Consider the following 22,732-nt stretch of genomic DNA (forward strand, 5'->3'; position numbering starts at 1 on the left):
AAAAATTGAATCAAGGGGTTAGAACTACTGCCTTTGGACCTGAAGGTTGCAGGTTCAATTCCTACCTCTGGCTATAATACCTTTAAGCAAGATATTTACTCCGAGATCACACCAATAAATTACCCAGTTATATAAATGGGTAAATAACTGTAAGTGCCTTAACCCTGTAAGTTGCTTTGGAGGAAAGTGTCAGATAACTGAAACCTACCCATTTAATTGAAAAAGTTAGTAATCAATCGGTTGTGGAGGAAAGTTGGCATATGTTATTAGACTAGAGGGTCTTCTATAGCAAATGTCCATGAATGTAAAAATACTGCACTCAGTTTACTATACTAAAAATTACTTTCATTCAAAAATACCTTGCATAGAAATTAATAGTGCGAATACCTTTATTGAGTTGGGTGTTATTTTCAGAGGAAGCCTGTGGTTCACAAACCCAAGGAAATCGTGGACCCCCGTAAAGAACCCCTGCATTATTATTAGTTTTTACACAGGAATAAAAATAATAAACAGAAAAATTAAAATGTCCCAAGAAGGTTAAAAAAAATAAAACAGGAAATTAGACCCTTGTATTTCCCAGGACAACATACAGTAGATGTGGACAGAATTAAAACACAAGTAGAATAAACTGCTAAGATCTAAGTCAACTGATGGAAGTTACACAAGCAGCACTACTTGTATTTTTACACAACTCATAAACATCATGAGAATATTAGTATCACACTTTACACACACATTTACTTTGATATCATCTAAGGAAATAATAAAAATACAGTATTTGCTTGCAAGTGGAAATGTGATCACATACAGTTCTTCAAAAAACCTTAGTGCCATAAGTTAGTTAATACCATATATTGCAGATCACTGCTGATTAAGTATCACACAGTGTATTCAGTTTTACTGTACATATTAAGTGCTCTGTATAATGAATGAACCCTAGTACCTTGGACAATCAACAGCTATGTCTCATAAATTATTAATTTATAACAAATTATTAATTGATGAACTATTTCATTTTAATGTTAGTCTAAATATGTATTAAGACAGTTCTGTCAAGTCCATTTCTGTCAAAGTATTTTCGCATTTAGTAATTTTTTGTAGTGTTCTGGGCAGTATTTTTGCAAATAGGCATCCATTTTTCCCGGAACCCTCTTTTCACCAGACAGACCTGCAGAAGGGGGGAGGGGGAGGGGGAGAGGGAGAGAGAGAGAGAGAGAGAGAGAGAGAGAGAGAGAGAGATTAAAATCTTGTACAAAACACATACAGGCCTAAAACTAAGCATAAAGAGTCAATATTAAGAACTAAAAAAAATATATATATATGCTCATCTAATACTGAATGAGCTCTGTGAGTTTAGAAAATCCTTACAGAGAAATGGTAAAAGAAACCAGAAAAAATTTAGATGAGAAGGTCTGAAAGGTAACATTGCCCCAGTGGATATGTCACTCTTCTCACCGAGCCTCTGGGCAGTTCTCTCTATTTGCTCCAGCGCAGGCTGCATTTCCCCTCCGTCCGGCAGCAGAACCTCTATCTCCCCCACGCAAAACCCAAAGTCCGCCTGGTCGAGATCCACTCGCACCCCGTGCTGCTGACCCTCCTCGGCGAGAGTGAAGGAGCACCGCTTGGTGCTGAACACTGCAAAAGGCACCAGATGGAGTTCATTCAACCAGGACAGGGCTCCTCCACGTAAGGAGCACTCGTCCACGTCCTCCATTCTCATCCCTTCATCCTCCATCCTGGACGGCCCGTGTCCCGCGCATTCTTCTCCCGTAACCTCTCGCACTTTGGCGATGATCTCCGGCAGGCTGGTGATCTCCCGGTAGCGAGTGAGGAGGCTCCTCGCATGGCTCTCCTGCTCCCCCCGCTCCTGCCTGTCCTCCTGCGTGGGGCACTTCAGTTCCCATGATCCCTGGCGGCAGCGCAGCCACACATCTCTGAGGGTCAGGTGATGCTCGGGACAATCAAAGTACTTGTCTTCAAACTCACACTGACCGACACACACTGCTGCGGGGTGACACATAGACGGAAACACGTCGGCGTGACGTCACACACCTCGATGACATTTACGTGTGGAGTTATGACGTAGTCAGTGCACTTCAATATACTGTACCAGATCTTCACTCCTGGACACACCTCCGATTTCTCTTAACTTCTCATGGACGTCAGAGTTGCACACGAATTTTCTCTCCACTTCCACCCTCATGACGTCCGAACAAGACCTAGTAGGACTAGGTGACCTGATCATGAAGAATTTAACTAACTGTGACTTACAAGCAAGCGAGCAGCACCACAGCACAACTGCCTATTGCGACTGGAAAAAAAAAATATTTTTTTACCATATTATATCCCATTATTTGCACTTTGGTTATCGTCATATTTAGAATGAAAACCTGTCCGTGGCTGCATATGAAATTATCAATGATCAATGTCATTATGCAAAAACGCCGGTCGAGAATCTTACCCGAGTCAGGAAATGAAGGAAGTCTTCCTAACTGCTCAGAAAACCTTTCTCGGGCACTAGGAATCGCGCAAGACGGTTTTAGCAACCCTCTGTCGAGCGAATTTTCTTGCAGATTCCTGTTCGACACCAACTGTAACCCGATTCTGTTCGGATTTTCACACAGGCGGATTACGGACACCCTCACTGGGGGCTTTCCTGGCATCGCCGCACACTGCCTCATGGGAAAGTTCGGAATACCGTAACGATTAGAATAGATGTGTACATAGAATTGTAGTGAGCAGTTATGTCGCTGACTTATTATATTGACTTATTTCCCACCTGCTTGGCGAGCCTTGAGTGAATAGCAATTATGTGTCAGTATTCTCGCACAGCATCCATAAAAATTACCTAAAATGTAGGTAGTACAATCCAGTAAAACACAACAGTCCTCTATCTGTACAGAGAAGTCAGTTACTTACTCCCAGGTGCCTCAGCTCAATCAATAACCCCAGTTACACACAAAAATGCTAAAATTGGAGGCCCCGTTTTTGATTTTTTGCTCTTAGAGCAGAAAAAGAACAAAACGGGTTTTCAGCGATGTTTCGGCCCCCGTGCAGTACAGTTTGGAAACAAGGCGTGTTGACTTTCTTAATAGAACTACCTGAATGGACGTCGCGTGAGATACGTTGTTCCAATATTTGCCCAAGAAGAAACGATTTTGATAATGCTATACGTGGGCAGGAACCTATGTACAAATTGTAAGCAGATCCTTTGGCCTTCTGTGAGACACGGAGAGGATTGAACACTGTACTATGGTAACTGACCTGCTTTTGCTGTAGGAGTTACTTTGTTGACTTACAGTTGAGTTCCTTCGGCCCATCCGGTTGTGCCATGCGAAGAGCGAAGGCTTGGTTACGCTCTTTTTGTTGCGTCCTTGATGAGGCACCGTCATCCATTGACAAAGATGATGACAAACGCTCATTATACATAGTCATATCAGTGATTCTCACAGTGTTTTACATCAAGCACCACTTTCCCAAAATCAAAGATGGGGCGCGCCGCCTACAGCCTACGATCACTTCTTACCTACCATAAGTTCCACATAAATATTAACACAAAGCAGTTTTAGAGCCAGCAATTGTTTTTTTTTCCTCATGAGATGTTCAATATAAATGCAGCAATGTGTTGCTGCCGTTGGTGGATTGACTTTTTGGACACGTGTGAATCAGGCCTATAATCGTACCCCTCACTGACACAGTCCACTTTGTTTTTCAATATGTGATTGTCCAAAAACCTGAAAATGTCCTTTTAAGTTGCGTTGGTTGTCAGGGATTTACAGAAAGTCATCATGTAGAGTGTCTAAATATTCATCAGCAGCTTTTATTTTGTACAATAAGTTTTTTTTTTTTGTACTGGTTCTTTGCGTTCGTCCTCAAAAAAGGAAAAAAGCAACCAATGTATCGGCTGTTTGGATTCAAAGTGTAAGTTTTGCAGGGTTTTATTCTTGCACTGGCCAAGATTTCATAACATAAAACACAAAGAAATTTAAGACCTTCATTATCACCTGTCCCCCCCAACAAAAAAAAAAATCCAAAACTCAGATAATCATTTATTTATTATTTTACTACATTATTTATTTTCTTTCTTCTTGCAGTTTTTGACACTCAATAATGACTACAACTTTTCATAGCTTTGGCAACACTTTCTTTCTGCCCTTTATTCTGCCTGAAACAAGACAAGGAAACCACATTAATCTAATTTTCTAATTTTTATCAACACATTAGTTCCACCCCAGAGCTGGAATGAGAACAACGTTTTCTTTCCTTGCTTCGCAGATCATTAATGGATCAAAATCCCAAACTTTAGCCTCTCCGTCACTTACTCACGTTCCTTGACTCACGTTCTCCAAGTCAGGATCACAGGTGTCTGGAACCTATCCCAGAGCATAACACAACATTTCAGCTGCTGACCCATAACAACCCCCCAGCCTTGAAAATATTGCTAAGTTACATGAACTTCCAAAGTTGGATATAACAATAGCATTAACCGAAACTGTACTTACGGAAGCTGCGGAGGAACCAGGAGGAGGATGGCGGCTTTCCTGAGCGAGTCCCCGTCGCTTGGAGGGTTGTGACTCCTGGGCATCGCCATCGAGGAAATGGTTTGCATCCAAGACAATAGATCTTTGTCGTTCTTTGCCGTCACACTGCTGACAAAGAGGGACCACCTGAGGATTTTAAAGAGGTATAGGGAGAGAATCGTTCACTCCATTCTTTGCCCCTGCTCTGTGGAACTTTCACGAAGGGACGACCAGAGTGTTGCGACGATCCACACCCCCTTCAGGTCGGCAGCAGCTGTGGAAGCCTCCCTGGAGAATGGAACGGCCTGAGGACCACAGCGTTGTCGACAGCTGCTGGGAGGCCAAGGGGACTGGAGGCGACGGCTGAGGAAATAGCAGAAAAAATTGTGATGTCACTTTTCTCTCTCAGGCTTCACTCACACACACGGGTCTAGGAATGAGAAAAAGATAGAATTGGAAAAGTGTCGGCAAATATTTTTTCATACTTTGGAGAGAAGCGTGAGCTATGCGAATGAAGATAAATGTAGAGCAAAGTTCTGTAAAGTTTGGACGTTTATTGTAGGCTGATGAGAACTTTCCCATGACCCCTTGCTGCATAATGTGCATGTGTTGGTTTAATAATGTATAGCAAGCAACTTGGTCTATTCTATAAATTATTTTTGTATTAATAAGTCTGCTGGTGATTTCTTTCTTTTTGACTTAGAAACACTCCTTTTCTGCAGCGGAGGTGGAGCACGGTGTGTGTTTTCCTGCCTTTTTAAACAATCCCTTTTATTCATTTTAAACATTTGCAAACACACTCACAAGAGAAAACACTGGGAAGCACTGGAGGAAAACATCTCAGCTGTTTTTACAAAGCACAGTTTTAATATTTTCATCGTATTATATACTGGTCTGCAGACAGACTGAAAGCCACACTGGGACTGAGGGCTTCCTCTAAAAACACTGTGACAGACTGGAATAAGAGAACAAAGGCTGCTGCAGTTCATGTCAACTTTTCTAAATATATTGAAATACATCATAAATACAATAGGAAACTAAATATAGTACGTTTTAAAGGTCTAATAAGCAAGTACTTCCACCAGTAAAACTCTCTTCCACTCCCTGCCCCCTCCCTCTGTACTGTATTTTCACATCTTCATGGTGAAACAGGAGACAGCACTCCTCCACATATTTTCACTCAAGGAAAAAAAAAAAAAAACAATGTATATGACATGATTGATATTTTCACACACACAGATATAGTTTTATTTATTATCTTTCGTCTTGTGTATCGTGCTTCGGCGACGCAGGTGTCTCGATTTGCTGTGCCGACGGAGCGCGGAAAATTCACAGAAGCGAATTAGGGGAGAGAGAGAATTGGGTGAGTGAGTGAGATACGGGAGGGAGGGGGAGTGAGAGAGGGAGCAGCGAGGGGGGGGGGTTCACAGTCTGAGTGACTGAGTGGGTGGGTGAGTGAGTGAGGGGGAGAGAGAGAGAGAGAGAGGGAGCGAGCGAGCGAGCGAGCGAGAGAGCGAAAACTTTTCAGTTTTAACGAGCCACAGGAACACGCCGGACCGGCCGCCATGCAGGTAAACGCGTTAAGTCCTCCGGTTGCGCTGAAACGACTCTCGCGCTGCCTCTCTGCACGCTCGCGGCTGCCGTGGCGCGCGCCCGGCGCTCGCCCGCCGAGGGAAAGTCCGCTCGCACCGCGCGGTTGTATGTTTCTAACGTTTCGCACCACACATCCCAAACTTTTTTGTGTCTCCGTCTCTTTTCTTCCCCCTTTCCAACGACCCCCCCTCCTTTTTTTGCGGGCGTTTCCACGGCTCTATCAGGCTGTGCCATCGGTAATTAATGACATTCATGATTGAAAATCAGAGAGATGTGTGCAACAAATGACAAACAAAAGCGTGAACTTTGAAGCGTGTCAATAAATGCGCTCTGGGGAGGGGGGGGGTGATGGCGGTGGAAAGTGCAGGGGGGCGCAAATGAGTTTTTCTTCTTCAAAAACACATCTGTAAAAGGAGCCCAAATGTACTAATTGGCTGACAAGAGCCACCGGAGGCCGCGGCTCGCTCTCTTCCGAGAGCAGCGGCCGGCGCCGAGCCGATGGCCGCCTGACGGCGCACGAACCCCGGGCGGGGAGTTACGCGAGGCCGAGGCTTCTCATCAAACTGCACCAGCGTGTTTATTTTCAGAGGAAGGCGTGTTTATTATGACCATATCATGTTCCTCATGCTTAAATGAATATTATGCGGCGATTCCCCTACTCTTCGTTGTCTAATTATTCGTCATCTCGTCGTTTAGCTGGAGGCTTTTGAGAATGTAATAGTTAGCTAATTGGAGCGCTAATCTGCGCACAACGTGAACACATTTTTCAGGCTCCGTTCCCTCAAAGTGAGCGCTTAACTATATATTGTCAGTGGTTTTTGTTGCCAGTAAAGTGCTGTACAGTATTATATTGTATCTTGAATATACACACAATCATGTATGAACGCGGAAACCTTCGAGAAACGTTACTTTGTTTGTGCTCAGGAATTTCCTGTCTGTAATTAATTGATTGATATATGAGGCGCGTTGGCCTTCGCTGAAATAACTTCGCTGTTTACAAAGTAGCAGCAGAGCGCACTTCTTCTTTTCTTTGTTTTACATCTCCGAGCCAAACAGCGTTTTATAATGAGCGAAACTCTGTACTTTTGTTTGTTTTTTTTTTTTTTTGTTTTTTTTTTTGGTGGGGGCGCTGGCTAATTCAATTGTTGTTGTTTATGTTGCTGTGTAATTTCCATTATAAAGGTGGCTTTTCAGTATTATTGCTTTGGAGTGGTAAAAATGTTGTATTTCTGTTTAACAGTAGTAACTACTTTTTGTTTTTTTGGAAAGCAGAGGTAGTGTTTTATTGGAATGTAGCTATTCTGTCTGGAGTTCCTAGACTTCTACGCACAGCACACTTAAGGACATGATAGCAAGTTATTCAGGAATTAGTTTTGTGTGTTAAGTGTTTCCAAAAATATCGCAACCAGTGATACATAAGGTGTAAATGATTGAAAAGTCTTCATCCATTATTACACTTACATTCATTCGTTTATCTGATGCTTCTCTCCAAAGCGACTTAGTGTTAATATAGCTACAGTTATTTACCCATTTATACAGCTGGGTAATTTTACTGAAGAAATTTAGGGCAACTACTTTGCTCAAGGGTACTTCAGCTGGAAGTGGGATTTGAACCTGCGACCCTTGGGTCCGAAGGCAACTAGTAGTAGTATTACAACTTATAACTCCTGTATGACTGATGTATGAAATGACAGCTGACTGACTTACCAAGTGACTGAACTATTAGAAGATTAAGTTTTTAACATATTCAGTCCTTCTGTTGTATATTTTTGTCTAGTAAATGGTTATTGATGTTACTGATGTGCTAGTTTTACCAAAACTTAACTGCATTTCTCTGCATAAATTTTTGAGGATTATGGTACTGCAATCTGTTTCACCTGCATACATGTGAATGCAAAGCCTAATTAAAAACAGTATTTCTCTTATTGAACCTTTATGACTTTTCTTTCTCGACCTTCAATAATTATTCTTTGAAGATGAAGCCTGTTGCACCGTGTGATGAATGTCATGTGCAGTGTTATGTTTCACAATAAATTGTAACAAAGTATGAAAATAATTTGTGCAGTAAGTTATTTGCACAAGTAAAGGTGCGTATGTGAAATACAATGTACTGGGAATGTAAAGCACAGTGGTGTTTTGGCAAATGTTGAACTGTGTTGGTTAAACCATGAAGAAGTGCTTTATTTAGTGGGAGACCCAGACCTGGGGGCAGTACAGAGAATTAATGGCTTACTGGACCTATTTAAGCTTGGGAATGAGCTGGAATGAAACGGAGCAGACGTGGTCCGCTTATAATTGAGTTTGACGCCGCTACTTAGTTTACCACAGTGTGGACATCTCAAGCTTTCATCACTTCAAAAGCTATGCCATTAAATGTTACCTCTCGCTGTACAGGTACTTGAGGCACACATTAAGTGGTTAAATGACAGCTGTCAATTTCCAGTTTGACATTTCTGTGGTAAATTTTTTGTGTGCAATCTGGGCCTATTAAATTACTTCTCTCATATATATATAAAAAAAAAAAAAAAAAGCCATGTGACCAAGTAACATGCTGTTGCTCTCTCTGTTGGGTCAATTCAGGATTGAGATTTTATTATGAAAATAGGAGATTTAACTCCCTGGAGTTGGATGTAAAGCACAAAATCCGGTGACAGTGGTTGGAAGCTGAGCTAAAGCAACACGTTGAAGCTTGCTGATGGAAATGAAATTGACACGAGGAGGCATCCTGGGGTTGAAAGTAAACTTGGTCAAATGTAAAGATGAATATCTTGGGCAATTAGTTAGATGTTTTCATGATGAGGGAATGAGTGTTTATTAGGCCACTGCTGAAGACATTAAGTTAGTGGTATTAATATGTATCAACAGCTGCATTTTTTTTATTGACCTCTATTTAGATGACTCCTTTTTCTAAGACAGCTTACGTTGTTTGGTAAGCAATTTTACAATGATTTACCTAATTGTAAAGCAGTGTATACGTAGTGTATTCAGGATAAATACCTTGATTAAGGGTACAACAGAAGGAGCAGGATTCCACCTAGGGAACTTAAGCTTGCAAGGTAACGGCCCAACCCAGTACGCTGCTCGCTGCCTAGTAATGGCTATAGAACCCTCCCTGGACTGCTGCCAGCTTGCTGTGTTACAACCAAAACTTGCAGCACTGTTGAATTGGATTTGTTTTTGTAAGGTTAACAAAACATAATTAGCAACGTACACACGATGACTCTTTTATTTATTGTTATTGTCCTTTGCCTTTCTGTATATTGGTGTATTGTGTTTTGTTGTATGGGGGGCGCGGTGGCGCAGTGGGTTGGACCGGGTCCTGCTCTCCAGTGGGTCTGGGGTTCGAGCCCCGCTTGGGGTGCCTTGCGACGGACTGGCGTCCCGTCCTGGGTGTGTCCCCTCCCCATCCGGCCTTACGCCCTGTGTTACCGGGTAGACTCCGGTTCCCCGCAACCCCATATGGGACAAGCGGCTCCGAAAATGTGTGTGTGTGTTTTGTTGTTTGGTGCTGAACCACAACCGATTCCAGTATGCTGTATACTGGCAATAAAGAGTTCTGAGTTTATTGAGGCCATAAACACTTCTATAATAAAAGGAAAGGAAAGTTCTGTGTATGGGAATCTGCTTGTATGGATTTAACCATTTAAACTGAATGAAACCCTCTTTGTAAGGTTAAATACAACCGTTTGTCTGAGGTCACACTGTTGGCCATAGCATACAAAGCACTGTAAAGATAGTGTCCTTTAAACCGAGTAACATCTGTTGACATATCAGATGAGAGATGTAAAAAGATATAAAAAGCTAATGAGAATCCCAAGGAGCTCTGTTAGGTCAATTATAATTGATTATAATTATCAGGATATGGGGGACAAAATAAAACTTCCTTGAATCTTTAAGGAATATTTTGTACTCCAACTCAGCAGCTGAGCAAGAAGAAGATTGCCATAGGAAATGTGTGGTAGGAACTGAAGATTGCTGTATGTTGTCGTTCCCCAAATAACACACAACAGTTGGAGCAGTTTTGCAAGGAAAACTGGGAAAGCATTAAACCTGCAAAATGTAAAAACGTTGTTACAACATTCAACAAAAATACCCGTGGCTGTAGTTACTAGAAAAGTATCTGATGCCAGAAGACTAAAAAGGGGGTAAATACTTTTCAAAACTGGATTTTTAAGGTTTGCAATATTTACTTTTGTAATAAAAGTGGTTGTTCAAAATGTTAACTATGTTTTGTTAACTGTGCAAAAATGTCTGTAATGCTGCAAATTGTGGTAGCAGTATGTGGGTGGATACTTTCCACACGCACTGTATAAATTATCCATTTTTGACAAGCACAGTTTTAAGACCGTAAGTCTGGTGTTGTGGTTTCAACATCTGTGTCGTTCACCGAATCTTAAAAGATTTAGTTTCATAGGGAATAATTTCAGCAGGGTGTCATAGTTATATATAACTGTCTAACTGTAAAGGGGGCCAAATAGCAAATGATTCACATGCAGAAGATTGGTGATTATATTTTCATTCCAAACCATGTCTTTGATGAAAACCCAAGGCCACTTGGCCTTCGTAGGCCATGTTTGGACCCCCCTGGATGAAGATATCTGAAAGATATGATATGCTACATTTTTCCTTCTACAGTACCTAAAATAAACTCTGAAACGTATGAATTGTCAGTCGGCAGTGATGTAATTACATGTTTTTTTGTTCCCCCCCCTCCCGGAAAGGCAATATAAGTAAAATGAAAGAAATGTGGCCTAAAATAGACGTCAGATTAGAAATATTTTGTAAATGTTACACTGTTTTTGTGTTGACGGATGGTTATTAAGAGACGTTGCTCTTAATTACAAAGTTAAAGATCAGTGTGTTATAAAGGCTGGTAACAAAGTTATACAAATACATTATATCCAGACTGAGAGGAGGACATGGGAATAGATACCTGAGGAATGTTCTAAAATAGACTTAAAAGAAATTGCTATATTGTTGAGGATGGGGAGGCTAGTTTGTAGATTTAGCACATTCCTTGTGCCCCCTACCTTGAGATCATGGGCTCAGTTATGCAGATTACCCTAATTTGTGTTTTTCTGTTCTGTATTTTTTTAAAAGTGTTATGTTTGTTTATGATGTTCTGTTCCCTCTTTGTTCTGCAAATAAGGTGAAAGGGGGTAACTGACCATGGTGGTGCTAACAGTGAGTTATGCTGTCCACCATGGGAGAGTGAAACCCCAAGGCCAGATTGCTTTGATTCAAATGGATATTTTTGGCTATGGCTATTCAAATGGCTATTTAGGTAAGTCGAGTGGTACCCGGGGTATATAATTTAAAAACATTGTTGTAGCTAATTTTTTACTTACCCTCGTACATCTTGTTTCTGTTGGCTAAAGAAGTCCCCGTGGAACTGGTAAAGTCTTGTAGTGAACTGTTATAGAGTAAATGTATTTACTGTAAATAAAAAAAGACATTTGTGTTCCTTGATTTATTGATTTACTGATGAATGAGTCATTAACTGATTTTACCGGATTCTACTCTGCTCTCTTGGACAGCTTGGCATCAAAAAAACTGCACTGAAATGGTTAGAGTCCTACCTGTTAGACAGATCCAGATCCTGATCATCCCCTCAGCTTTTCTGAACTGGTGTCCCACAGGGTTTGGTATTGGGACCCCTTTTTTGGGTACAGGTTTAGCCACGTAGTAGCGTAGTGATTAGAGCTGCTGCTTTTTTTGGACGCAAAGGTCGCAGATTTGATTCCCACCTCCAGCTGTAGTATCCTTGAGAAAGATACTTATTGCTCCAGTAAAATTGCCCAGCTGTATAAATAAATAAATAATAGTAAGTAGCTTAATATTGTAAATCGCTTTTGAAAAAAATGCCAGCTAAATAAGTAAATGTAAATGAAATGGTGTAATGGGATGGCTGATGGTACTTGCTGTCCTGTGTTTGTTTTTTGTCTGATGGCTGCCAGCGCCTGTGGCCCCCCAGTAGTGTAGCAGACATTGACCACACCTTGAATTGCAAAGTGCGAAACGATTTTGAGGTGATGTCCTGTGAGGACCACACAGAAATGGCCACGTTTCATTCCTTTTAGAACACAGCAGGGGGTGCTTTTCGTAAAACCCCAGACGGTGGTACACACAAGTCGAGTGTGTTGTCTTCTGTACCGTGAGTCGACGGTCTGACAGGTGGTACATTCTCGGTCAAGGCACATAAAGTGCATAGATACTGCAGTAAATATCGAATTAGAAGAGTATGGGGGGTGTTGTGGCGCAGTGGGTTTGGCCGGGTCCTGCTCTCAGGTGGGTCTGGGGTTCGAGTCCCGCTTGGGGTGCCTTGTGACCGTCCTGGGTATGTCCGCTCCCCCTCCGGCCTTACGTCCTGCGTTGCCGGGTTAGGCTCCGGCTCGCTGCGTCCCTGCCCCGAACGAGTGGCTTCAGCTAGTGTGTGTGTGTGTGTGTGTGTGTGTGTGTGTGTGTGTGTGTGTGTGTGTGTGTGTGAATTAGAAGAGTTAAACTGTGTCGTACTTAACCAGTTACAAGTCTTACCCCGTAGTTTGCCGCTGTGGTCCTGCTCTGCTTGTCCTCGGGGACACACCGCGTGCTCAGGCTTTTGTCCCGGCAAAGATCTTAATTAATTGCCTTAATGGAACCGCTCACTGAACGAGTCACACAATTCAAATCACATTAAACACAGTCTATCAGCTGGAATTACACGTAATTCTGTTCTCCGTTTCTCTTCCTCGGTGTGTGTTTGTGTCTTAAATGCACATGTGATTGTTCCATTTAGAAGAAGTCATCTGAGATGTTTAAATTGAATGGCTAATGCCATTTTTGGATGTTCTTTCCCGCCAGATGAATTTTGATATAATGAATGCATATTTGGCTTGCTGCTTTCGTAAGAGGCACCTCAGTTAAGACATGCAACGTTTGAAGGTGACTTTTTCTGAAGAAGCCTGTGATTTTTTTTTTTTTTTTTTTTTTTGTACATGCTTATAAAACAATTTTAATCTTAAAGACAGTTTAACTGTTCAGATCCTAGTTTTCTATAACCTAATGCTGTTTGTACTTTAGCCCTAACTATTAGTATTCTAATGACTTAAAATGCCCTTTAAATACAGAAGCACATTTTAAATCTATCTATCTATCTATCTATCTCAGGATGAGTCTGGTGAGACTGATGTGCACAATGGGGCACCGACATGGTTATGCCCCTTGTGTCAAGAAAAACAAATGAACCGAGAACAGCTCACATCGCATCTGACTGACAGACACAGTGTGCTTCCCGCCTGTTTGGACAGACTCCTGGACACGGTGAGAGTGTGTATATTGACTCTTTTCCAGTTGCTCATAGAATGGCTTTTTCCTCTTCTTTTTTTGACCGAATGTTATTTCTTGTCTTTATCTGTCAAAATACACTGGGTCCTCAGCTTACAACCACGATTGGCCCCGGAAGCCTGTCGGTAATTCGATTTATTTGTAAGTCAGGCCAATATGTCAAAGTCACCTAAAGTTTAATAACGTCCCTTGATTTATTCATGGGTGAAGATCTACAAAAAACTTAGACAAAGCTATATTATATACTTCAGTATTAGGTATTATAAATACTCTAACCGTTTCATGCATCCATTATAAATAAACCACTTGTCCAGTACAGGGCCATGTGGACTGTGGGTCTGTGTTGTGGAAACGGCATGATGCAAGGTGTACCCCGGATGTGACGCCACAACATTAACATTTATTCATTTCGCTGATGCTTTTCTACAAAGTGACTTACAGTGTTAATCTATTTAGAACTACTTACCGATTTATACAGCTGGGTAATTTTAATGGAGAAATTTTAGGGAAGGTACCTTGCTTACGGGTACTACAGCTGGAGTTGGATTTGAACCTGCAACCTTTGGGTCCAAAGGCAGTGGCTCTATTCACTAAACTGTCAGCTGTCCCACAACATTAATGTGACAATTTAAAAAAAATACTTTTATTAACGTAAAAACTACATGAACATTAAAACTCTTTAAAAATGATTGAAAATACAAATGCTGTAACTCCAAAACCTCGCATTCAGTGGGACAGATTAAACATGTCAGGTTTAGGCCACTTTTATTATTGCAGTCAGCAAGAAGTTAATGAACTTGTGTTCTTCCATTTATTTAACAGTTAGGTTATGTAAAAATTTTGAATATAGCTATGTTAATATTTTTTTTTTTGAAATACTAACATTTTTATAAACTTTGATCTATATTGATATTAAAACTAATGTAAAATGATGAAAAAAAAAACACATATGCACTATAAAACCCTTTTGAATTTATCCTAGGAAACATGCAGTTTTTTTTGTGCTCAGGTTTTTTCCCACAGTTCAGAGCTGTGTTTCGGGTGAATCAGTGATTCTAAATTACCCCTGATGTGTGAATTAACGAATGGACTGGCATTCTGTCCAAGGTGTACCGTGTCTAGTCTGGCACTCTAGGATTCTCAAGTGGTTTCCAAACCACGACGACCACAGTGACCCTGAATTAGGACAAATGTTCGGTAGCGATAAAGTCCTAATTGTTTTCTTTGTTTAATCTGTTCTCTTCTTCCTTTGTTCAGGACGCACTAATACAGCGAGCTGCTGAAAGAAAAGCTAAAAAAGATCCAGGTAAGCATCTTCACAGCCCAGTGTTTTAACAACGCTTTACATTTCATTAGGTGTTACTTCTGTTTAACTGGCACCTTTGTCCAAGGCAACTTAAAATGCTTGAAACAACCACACACACACACACACACACACACACACACAGAGTTTGAAACCACTTGTCCCAAGTGGAGTCGCGGCGAGCTGAAGCCTAACCCGGCAACACAGGTCGCACAGCTGGAGGGGTAGTGGACACACCCAGGACGGGATGCAAGTCCGCCACAAGGCACCCCAAGTACTCAAATCCCAGACCCGCCAGAGAATGGGATGTGGCTGTGCCCACCATTGCCAGAAACACTAATATGCTTATAGTTACATATCTTAAAGGAATTTAACACACTCACTGCCATACAGGCACACACTATGTGTGGTTTAGATTCAGCAGTTTACCTATAACACGTCTTCGGACTGTGAAGGAAATGCATCACAAAGACAGGGAGAGCGGGGCATCTCCACGCAGGTCACTGGTTTCAAGCTCATGTCTGAACCCACACAACCTGCTGTGCCATCATGCCCGCCATTAGTCTGTGAATATAGTGTGCTCTAGAAAAAGCACAGTAACTCTTGTTGAAAATATCTCTGTCTCCCTGCCAGCCACCAATCAAACCCATCAAGAAATGTCCCCTGCTCAGCCCGTTTCGCCAGAGGCAACAAGTACGTCTGAATTTAGGACGGTTTACCAGCAAGAAAACATCGATGGGGGAGATGAAGGGGACCAGGACGGCACAGAAGATGACTTAAACCCTGATGACGAAGGAACTCAACCTCCAAAGTTGTCTGAAAGTCTGGATGACAATGGTGGGACCACTGAAAAAAGCAACTTAACTCCAGTTGACCTGGAACTGGAGAAAAATGCAAATCCCAGACATTCTTTTAAATGTAACATGTGCCTGGAGTCATTTGCCTCTCGAAGCAAACTGAGTGTTCATTACAGCTCAGCCACCCATCGCCAGCGGATGCAAACAGTTTGTGAACAGGGTGGTGACAAAGACTCTTCCAGCTCCCAGCCAGACCAATCTCAGCCATATATCTCGAGCAAACCCTACAAATGTGCAGTCTGTCGTGTTTCCTACAACCACGCAATCACCCTGGAGATTCACTTGAAATCTGTATTGCATCAGACTCGCAGCAGAAATGCTGGGAATTCTGCCAGCAGCATAGCTGATACATGTGGAAGCAGAAGTAGTAGGAGCTCCGGAACTAATACCACAGCTGCGAAGTGCACTGCGAGCTCCGGGAGTGATGTTGCACATAGTCCAAGTGTCACGGAGAGCAATTGCAGTACCCAGGGAGGCCTATCTGCCTCGACCAGGAAAACCAAAGATGGAGAGCAGGTTCAGTCCCATCCAGCTATTCCTGTGCTTTCCTCTCCCGTGGCTTCCGCTCAGGCTCTTTCTACTTTTCTCACCCTCCTTCCATCCACCTCCCACTCTTCGCTGATGCCCCCGCTCATCACTGCCAATGCTGGTGCCTCCACATTAACCACTGCCCCTCAACTTATTTCCCAACAGCAGTTTCTCCTGCCGCTCTTCCTGAATGGCCTCCAAAACCGGACCCCGGTCCTCGAATCCTCCAGTCACATTTTGACTCAGCCCGTCCCATTGTTGGATATCAGTGCTGTCCATCAGTCTCTCCTGACTCAGAGACTTGCTTTAGAAAGTCCAGAACTGGCAGTTAACGTTTCTTCGCTGCTAAGCTGTGCAGAAAAAGAGTGGAAGACCGTGAGAACAGGGAGTGGAGCACAGAAGGAGGAGAGCAATAGCGGGAACACCGAGGCACATGACAGTGTTTCTCTGAAGTGTGCGTCAGGCGAAGAGGAGGATATACGTGCAGAGGACGAGCCGAGAAAGTGCACAAAGATCAACTGCACCTTAAACTCTGGAAAGAGCAGTGAAGGAAAAGATGGTTCAAATAACAAAAGTAGAGAAACGGCAGAAGAAATGGATCAGGTGAACCATACCGTGGGAGATGATAAAGGAGAGAATGATGTGAAGTGTGACGAGGTGTGTGGAGAGTCTAGGGATGTGGTGGTTCAGCCAAATCTTCCAACAGTCCAAGCTGATAGTACTTCTTTGAATTTCAGGATGTCACAAGCAAAAACCACACTCGGACTTGCATTGGGTCCTGACACCAGTTTTCAGAAAACCCATACTGACAATAGTTTAAATGCTTGCTTAACTGATGTCTCAAAACGCACCTCATGCTACATGAGCAATAAGCAAACTCCTCCCTCCAAGTTGGCAACTGCTGAGGCTGTGAACCTTATAAAAAACCCTCAGGATCCTGGTGCAGATGTGAAACCTTCCAGCCCAAAATCGTGTCCCCTTATGTTGTCAGAGTTCCAGTCGCAGGTGTTGTGGGCCTTCCTCGAGTCCCGTCGCGAGGCGGCTGTGGCCGGCTCTCCCCAAGAGGACTGCGAGGCACTGGCCAGAGAAGTGGGCCTTAGTGAGGGTGAAGTACGCAAATGGCTTCAGGATGCTCGAGAGGCTAAGGAGCGACAAAAAGAAGAAAGAACTCTAACCTCAGGGTTGAAGGCGGTGCCCAGAGAAACTGATGCCAAGGGAATTTGTGAGGCCATGAATAAGTTGCTGGAAGAAAAGAAAGTTGATCTTCAGACCCTTCGGGGAGGAGAGATTCCATTGACTGCAAACCACGAAAACTGCTTAACTTCAGAATCTGATAATGAAGAATTTTACACCGCTGTTATTGTGACAGATGAGGAGAGTCAAAGCAGCCCTGCACGAGATGAACAGAGCAACTCTGTGAAAGGAGAGCAGGCAGAGGAAAGATCTGCAGTGGGGGGTAAGGGGTTCTGGTCCACCACGGTGTTTCTTTCCGATCCTGAAGATGAAGATGATAGTGAGGAGAGCAAGGACAGCAGAATGAAGAAAAAGAGAAAGACACTCATAGAAATGGAAGAGTTGAACACCAAGAAGGAGAAACTAGATCCTGATATAGACTTGGAGCTGGAGGCTCAGACCGACTCCCCGCCTCCACCCATCTTTTCTCCACACCATGATGTGACCAGGATTGGTGCCTTCGGCTCACACCCTCTCCCGCTCTCCCTGACACCTTTCGCAGCACGATTCTTGAGCCCTACCATTCTCTCACTCCCAGAGTCGGCCAGACTTGACCTTGCTGACGGAGGTGGAGAGCCGACTAAAGGAAACTCTGCCGCCTTCTCCAAGCTTTCAGACACTCACCCCTTCCCTGATCCCCTGAAGGTGCCAGCTCCTGCCTCTTGTGCAGTTTTACCCAAGTCTCTGTCCTGCCACAGTATCTACGAGTCTGCACTAGATCTCAGTGTCGGAAAAAGCTACAGCTCAGCATCGGCTTCATTGACCTCTTCATCCAAAAATAAGAATGCAGGCCAGCCAGGCCAGTTGGTAGAAACCCATGGATTAAAGCCATCAAATTCAGGGGGTCTCATTGTGGTCCATGTAAAGCCAAGCTCAGCCCTTGGAGTACCAACTTCCAGTTATGGTACTGTGGGTGGCGGCACTAACAGTAATAACAGCTTGTACAGGAAGGCTGCTGAACGACTGAGTACTACTGTGAAGGACCTGCAGAGTGTGAAAGCACAAGATGAGGAGAAGGGACATAAGAATGTGAAGCCACGGCGACTGAGGGACATGAGGCGTTCCAGAACGATCATCCAAACCGAACAGCTTGATGTGCTCTATGGCTGCTACTTCAAAGATCCAAACCCTGGAAAGCAAGAGTTTGAACAGATATCGGAGTGGGTCCGTCTCCCGAAAAGGGTGGTGCAGATTTGGTTCCAGAACATGCGAGCCCGTGAAAGGAAGGGAGAGGTTCGCTTCCTTGGTGATGGCACATTGGCAGCAGTTGGTAAGCCACTAATAAAGTTCACCTGGCCCCTTAAAAAGCCCATTTTCTCCAATAGCAACAAACCAAACCCTTCCTCCCTTGGTGGCAGCCGACCCAGCAGGCTAACTGTTGAAGCCGAAGTGGTGAAATCAGTGGATCCTTGCAGAAAATCACCACCTAAGACAGATGTAGGGAAAGACAAAGAAGCTCCTTCTTACTCAAATGGAGCAACTCCCTCTTTTTCCAACACCAGCTCCCTAATGTCTAAGATGGAGCCACAGGCATCTCCTAAGGTTAAATCTGTCCCAAAGGCTTCACCTTCCTCTCTCCATGCTACCAAGGGGGAGGCATATTCCTCGTGTCCAGCTCAGAAAAGTAAAGGAGGTAAATCATTTGACAGGGTTATGAAGGTACAGGACAATGCAGGCACGCAGAATGAGTCTGAGAGGAGCGTGGTCAGGCCAGGACCTACCAACCGAATGATGCCAAAAATGTCCTTCGCTCATCTTCACAGGCTCGCTGGCTCCGAGTCTCTAAAACACAATGGACTTAATGTGTCTCCCAAAAGCCCGTTCAAAATCAACACTTTGTCCAGAGAACAGTTGGGCCTGAAAACTTCGAGCACGGCCGCGTCCTCTTCGGCTTCTGCTACGCCGACAGGTGCTAAAAGTCACAAAGCGGAAAAGGCTGACTGCTTGCAGCACTCGACGCCGCGGCGACCTCGGACACTCCTCACCAACCTGCAGCTGTCCATCCTGCAGTCGTGCTATGAGACGTGTTCGCATCCCCATGCGCTGGAGTGCGAGGCCATCGGGACCGAGTTGGGGCTCCCTTTAAAGGTGGTCCAGATTTGGTTCCAGAACACTAGAGCTAAAGAAAAACGCTGGCGGCTCCAGCAAGAGAAGGAGGTACGGCGCATCCCTGTAGTTGTGCCAAAGTCTTACCTTGTCTGCGTTGCGTGAAACACAGTGTATGCATGTAGATTGTTCCGTCTAATATCGAGCTTCTCTCCTCCCTTTTGCAGGCTCCCAACTCCAGCAGCGCAGACCTCAGCTCGGCCAGCTACCTTCAGTACAGCGCGCTTCGAGCTAACCGCCCCATCTTACCAAATCCAGTTCAGCTTACCGTGTTGGAACCGTCGGCGTCCCCTGCTGTGGGTCAGCCGGCAGGCCAGGAAACCCTCCGAGGCAGATGTGTGGTTTGTGGTGCGGAGTTTGACTCCAGAGCGGCTGCGAGAGTCCATGTGTTTTCCCCTCGTCACCTGGCCTTGCTGAAAGCCACCAATTTTGGCCAGTCCCCCTCCCCTGTCAGTCACAGCTCTGGCACCGCATCCACTTCCCCATTGTCATCTCCTTCCTCAAAAAACCCAATCAGCTAATGTACCGACCTGCCAGCGCTCTAGAAGTAGTGGTCCTCTGGGCACTTTGCTTTCATCGGACACACACCTTGGCAGGTTTGTATCTTAAATCTGGGATTTTGGGTTCTCTTCTTGGTCAGAGAAACGACCACTTCTCTTGTGCTGGACATTTTTTGTGCATCAAATTGGGTTAGTCACACTAGCATTAACAAAGATTAATATACACGGTGATGCACTGTGGCCTGGTTAACGTCATGAAATGCTGTTCCTCTGCGTTTTTATTCAGCATCTGGCCCTTGTATTTCTGGTCAATCCTCACCTGAAAATGTATTTGCGTAAGAGTTTTGGAGTAATAGTGGTGTTAAGGTGTATCTACCAAAATACAGCCATCCTGCCCTAGCACCATGGAGAGGAAATCACCAACAGACAGACCGACCAAGGGTAAGATGCTACAGTTAGACTGGTTCTACAGAACTTGGTCCATACTGGTCAACATGGACTCTGGTCGCTTCACACTAGTGGTACCGAATTTTTAAAATCAAATGTTACAGTTGCTGCTCTGTTTTACTACAAGAATATGGTGTACAGTGGCCTTCATTACACACAGTAAAACTGTAAAACTTGGGCCAGACCTGATTGCTGCACAGTGAGTCTCTATTCCTGCCTTCGACATGTTTTAACAAAGGAATCAAGAGCCAAAGTCAAAACTTAAAAAAAAAAAAAGAAAAAAGAAAAAAAAAATTTGTATAAACATTTTATAAAAGGTTGACATATAACAGTTTTAATTTGTTCTTGCACCTAGCTTCTCCATAGTCAAATCTTGTTAAAATTAATGTATTTAAATTAACAATTTCCTTATGCCACACTCTCATGGGATAGAGTGAAGCTACAAAACAAAACAGCTTTTTCCTAAAATATTTTGACATATTAATAAGGCTTGAACTAAAAGTAGCATTTCATTGGGTTCCACTGAAGCAGTTGGTGTGTAAGGTAAAGGACGAATGCCCGTGGTAAATATATTATTAACTGGGAGAGGTTAGAGGAAATGGCAAGATGTGGTTGCTGGTTTACATAAAATATTACATGGCATGTATTTTAAGTTGTATATATTGTCAATTATTGATAAAAATATAACAAAATCCAAAGCTTTTCTTCCTTGTTACTGAAAAAACCAAAAAGCAATCATGAGGTCGAACGTGGAAGAGTATAATGTTTTTAACACAAAATGTACATAAATTTGACTCTTTTCAGCAACTTCCTGATTTTAAGCATGAGCTACAGATGCATTTTCATTTAATCTAAAATAACATGGAATATCTGGTATTTAAGGTTTAGATTAAGTTGCTCTGTTTTGATTTTACGTAAGTCACTACACAAAATTTGTGGCTCATGAAGAAAAGCAGGATGTTGCTAAAAAGACTGGAAACTCAGTGTTGCACTGATTATCTCCAGGATATGATCCTTTGTGAGGAGCTCAACTTTTGATACCTCATGGAATATGTATCAAAGTTCCCTAACAAATGCTCATCCCTTGTCCTGTACTGAGCACAACGGAGATCTGTTTTATATTCTAGTCATTTTTCAATCACTTTTTAAATCATTGCTATGACTGTACTAGTTTTGATAATTTTGAATATTGATTATTCATCGCTTGTCATCTCTAAACTACACATGAAATGGTATTAATGCTGACGACTGGTGGCTGTGTTTATTAGGACATTGATTGAGCTTTTCACATATAATTTTATTCCTGCTTGATCTCCCTTCAGTTTTCTCTGGTTCACTGAAAGGAAATAAAACCTGTGGAACTACACGAATTATTTCTTCCTTGTGTGTTGACTTAACCCCCAGTCTTATATGGACATTCATTGGCTTACAAGCAGAATGTGAGGGTAAAAAATGTCTTAAGTGCAAATTGTTGCGTTCTCCAATGCTGTAAGTTACACATTTTTTACAAATTATGGCCCATTTTCTAAAGCAAACAGTTGGATGGGATAAAATGAATTTGTTAGTTATGCCTCTGTTTAAGCTCTTATGAGAGTGTACAAATAGCACATTGTTCAGAGATGCATTTTGGGATGTTCTGCATGTATTTCCGCGACAAAGAACTCTTTAAGGTTTTACAATGGATGCCCCCATAGGTGCAACTAATAAATGCATAAGTCACTTGTAATGGAAAGGAAATATTTTCCTTTTGGAATCAAAACTAATTGCACAAATCCTTGTCCTCAAAAGATATGTTGGATCATATTTGAGTTGTGCAAATTGATTTTCACCGTAAATACAAGTTTTTGAAGGAGCTGCACATTTTCTGCAAACCTTCAAAACTGAGTCACTGAGCGGTTCTTCCTACAGGAGGTTGCGCCGCCAACATGGGCCCAGTGGCAGCTGTGTAAACACTGCTAGACAATTATATATTCAGCTGGTAGCCAGTGTTTGTGCATATTTTTATCGATTTTACATACAGCAGGATTTGTTCTTTGATACTTTACTGCAGTTGCTCAACAATCTCCTGTCAGCAGCCTGTGTTATATATCCGTCATTGGTCCATATTCTTCGCCAGAGATTCTTTTCCATTTGTGTGTTGACATCGATCAGCTGTCAATAAGCCATGACCCATCATCAAGCTCCAAATTGTCCAGATGTGGTATATTATATGTATTTCATAATTTGACTTCAAAAACAGCCTGTTAATATTCCTGATGATTATCAGGAGCATGCGATTTATTATTTTTTGGAGTGACGTAATATACATCTGGGTGTATTTCC

General features: G+C 42.9%; 2 protein-coding genes across 2 annotated transcripts; one reads left to right on the forward strand and one right to left on the reverse strand.

The window, feature by feature from the left end:
* Positions 1 to 303: 303 nt before the first annotated feature.
* Positions 304 to 4,367, reverse strand: thtpa (thiamine triphosphatase). Its single transcript, XM_029246493.1, has 5 exons — positions 4,323 to 4,367; positions 2,462 to 3,373; positions 2,134 to 2,237; positions 1,456 to 2,004; positions 304 to 1,168 (listed from the first exon to the last, which is right to left on the reverse strand). The coding sequence occupies exons 3-5, from the start codon at positions 2,201 to 2,203 to the stop codon at positions 1,068 to 1,070; spliced, it is 720 nt and encodes a 239-aa protein (XP_029102326.1). The 5' UTR covers positions 2,204 to 2,237; positions 2,462 to 3,373; positions 4,323 to 4,367; the 3' UTR covers positions 304 to 1,067.
* Positions 4,368 to 5,997: 1,630 nt separating this feature from the next.
* LOC108927745 (zinc finger homeobox protein 3-like) lies at positions 5,998 to 22,640 on the forward strand. Its single transcript, XM_029246383.1, has 5 exons — positions 5,998 to 6,091; positions 13,260 to 13,412; positions 14,694 to 14,742; positions 15,373 to 19,514; positions 19,631 to 22,640. Exons 1-5 carry the CDS (start codon positions 6,086 to 6,088, stop codon positions 19,982 to 19,984), a joined length of 4,704 nt encoding a protein of 1,567 aa, XP_029102216.1. The 5' UTR covers positions 5,998 to 6,085; the 3' UTR covers positions 19,985 to 22,640.
* The last annotated feature ends 92 nt before the right edge of the window (positions 22,641 to 22,732 follow it).

The sequence above is a fragment of the Scleropages formosus genome, chromosome 19, assembly GCF_900964775.1.
Source record: "Scleropages formosus chromosome 19, fSclFor1.1, whole genome shotgun sequence".
In the NCBI taxonomy this organism is placed as follows: Eukaryota; Metazoa; Chordata; class Actinopteri; order Osteoglossiformes; family Osteoglossidae; genus Scleropages; species Scleropages formosus.

Coding starts and splice junctions, on each gene's coding strand:
- thtpa (XM_029246493.1), bottom strand. CDS start 2,203: ATGAGGGTGGAAGTGGAGAGAAAATTCGTGTGCAACTCTGACGTCCAT. Junction 2,005..2,133: donor GAAGTTAAGAGAAATCGGAG/GTGTGTCCAGGA, acceptor GTCACCCCGCAG/CAGTGTGTGTCGGTCAGTGT. Junction 1,169..1,455: donor GAGAACTGCCCAGAGGCTCG/GTGAGAAGAGTG, acceptor CCCCTTCTGCAG/GTCTGTCTGGTGAAAAGAGG.
- LOC108927745 (XM_029246383.1), top strand. Junction 13,413..14,693: donor TGGACAGACTCCTGGACACG/GTGAGAGTGTGT, acceptor TCCTTTGTTCAG/GACGCACTAATACAGCGAGC. Junction 14,743..15,372: donor AAAAGCTAAAAAAGATCCAG/GTAAGCATCTTC, acceptor TCTCCCTGCCAG/CCACCAATCAAACCCATCAA.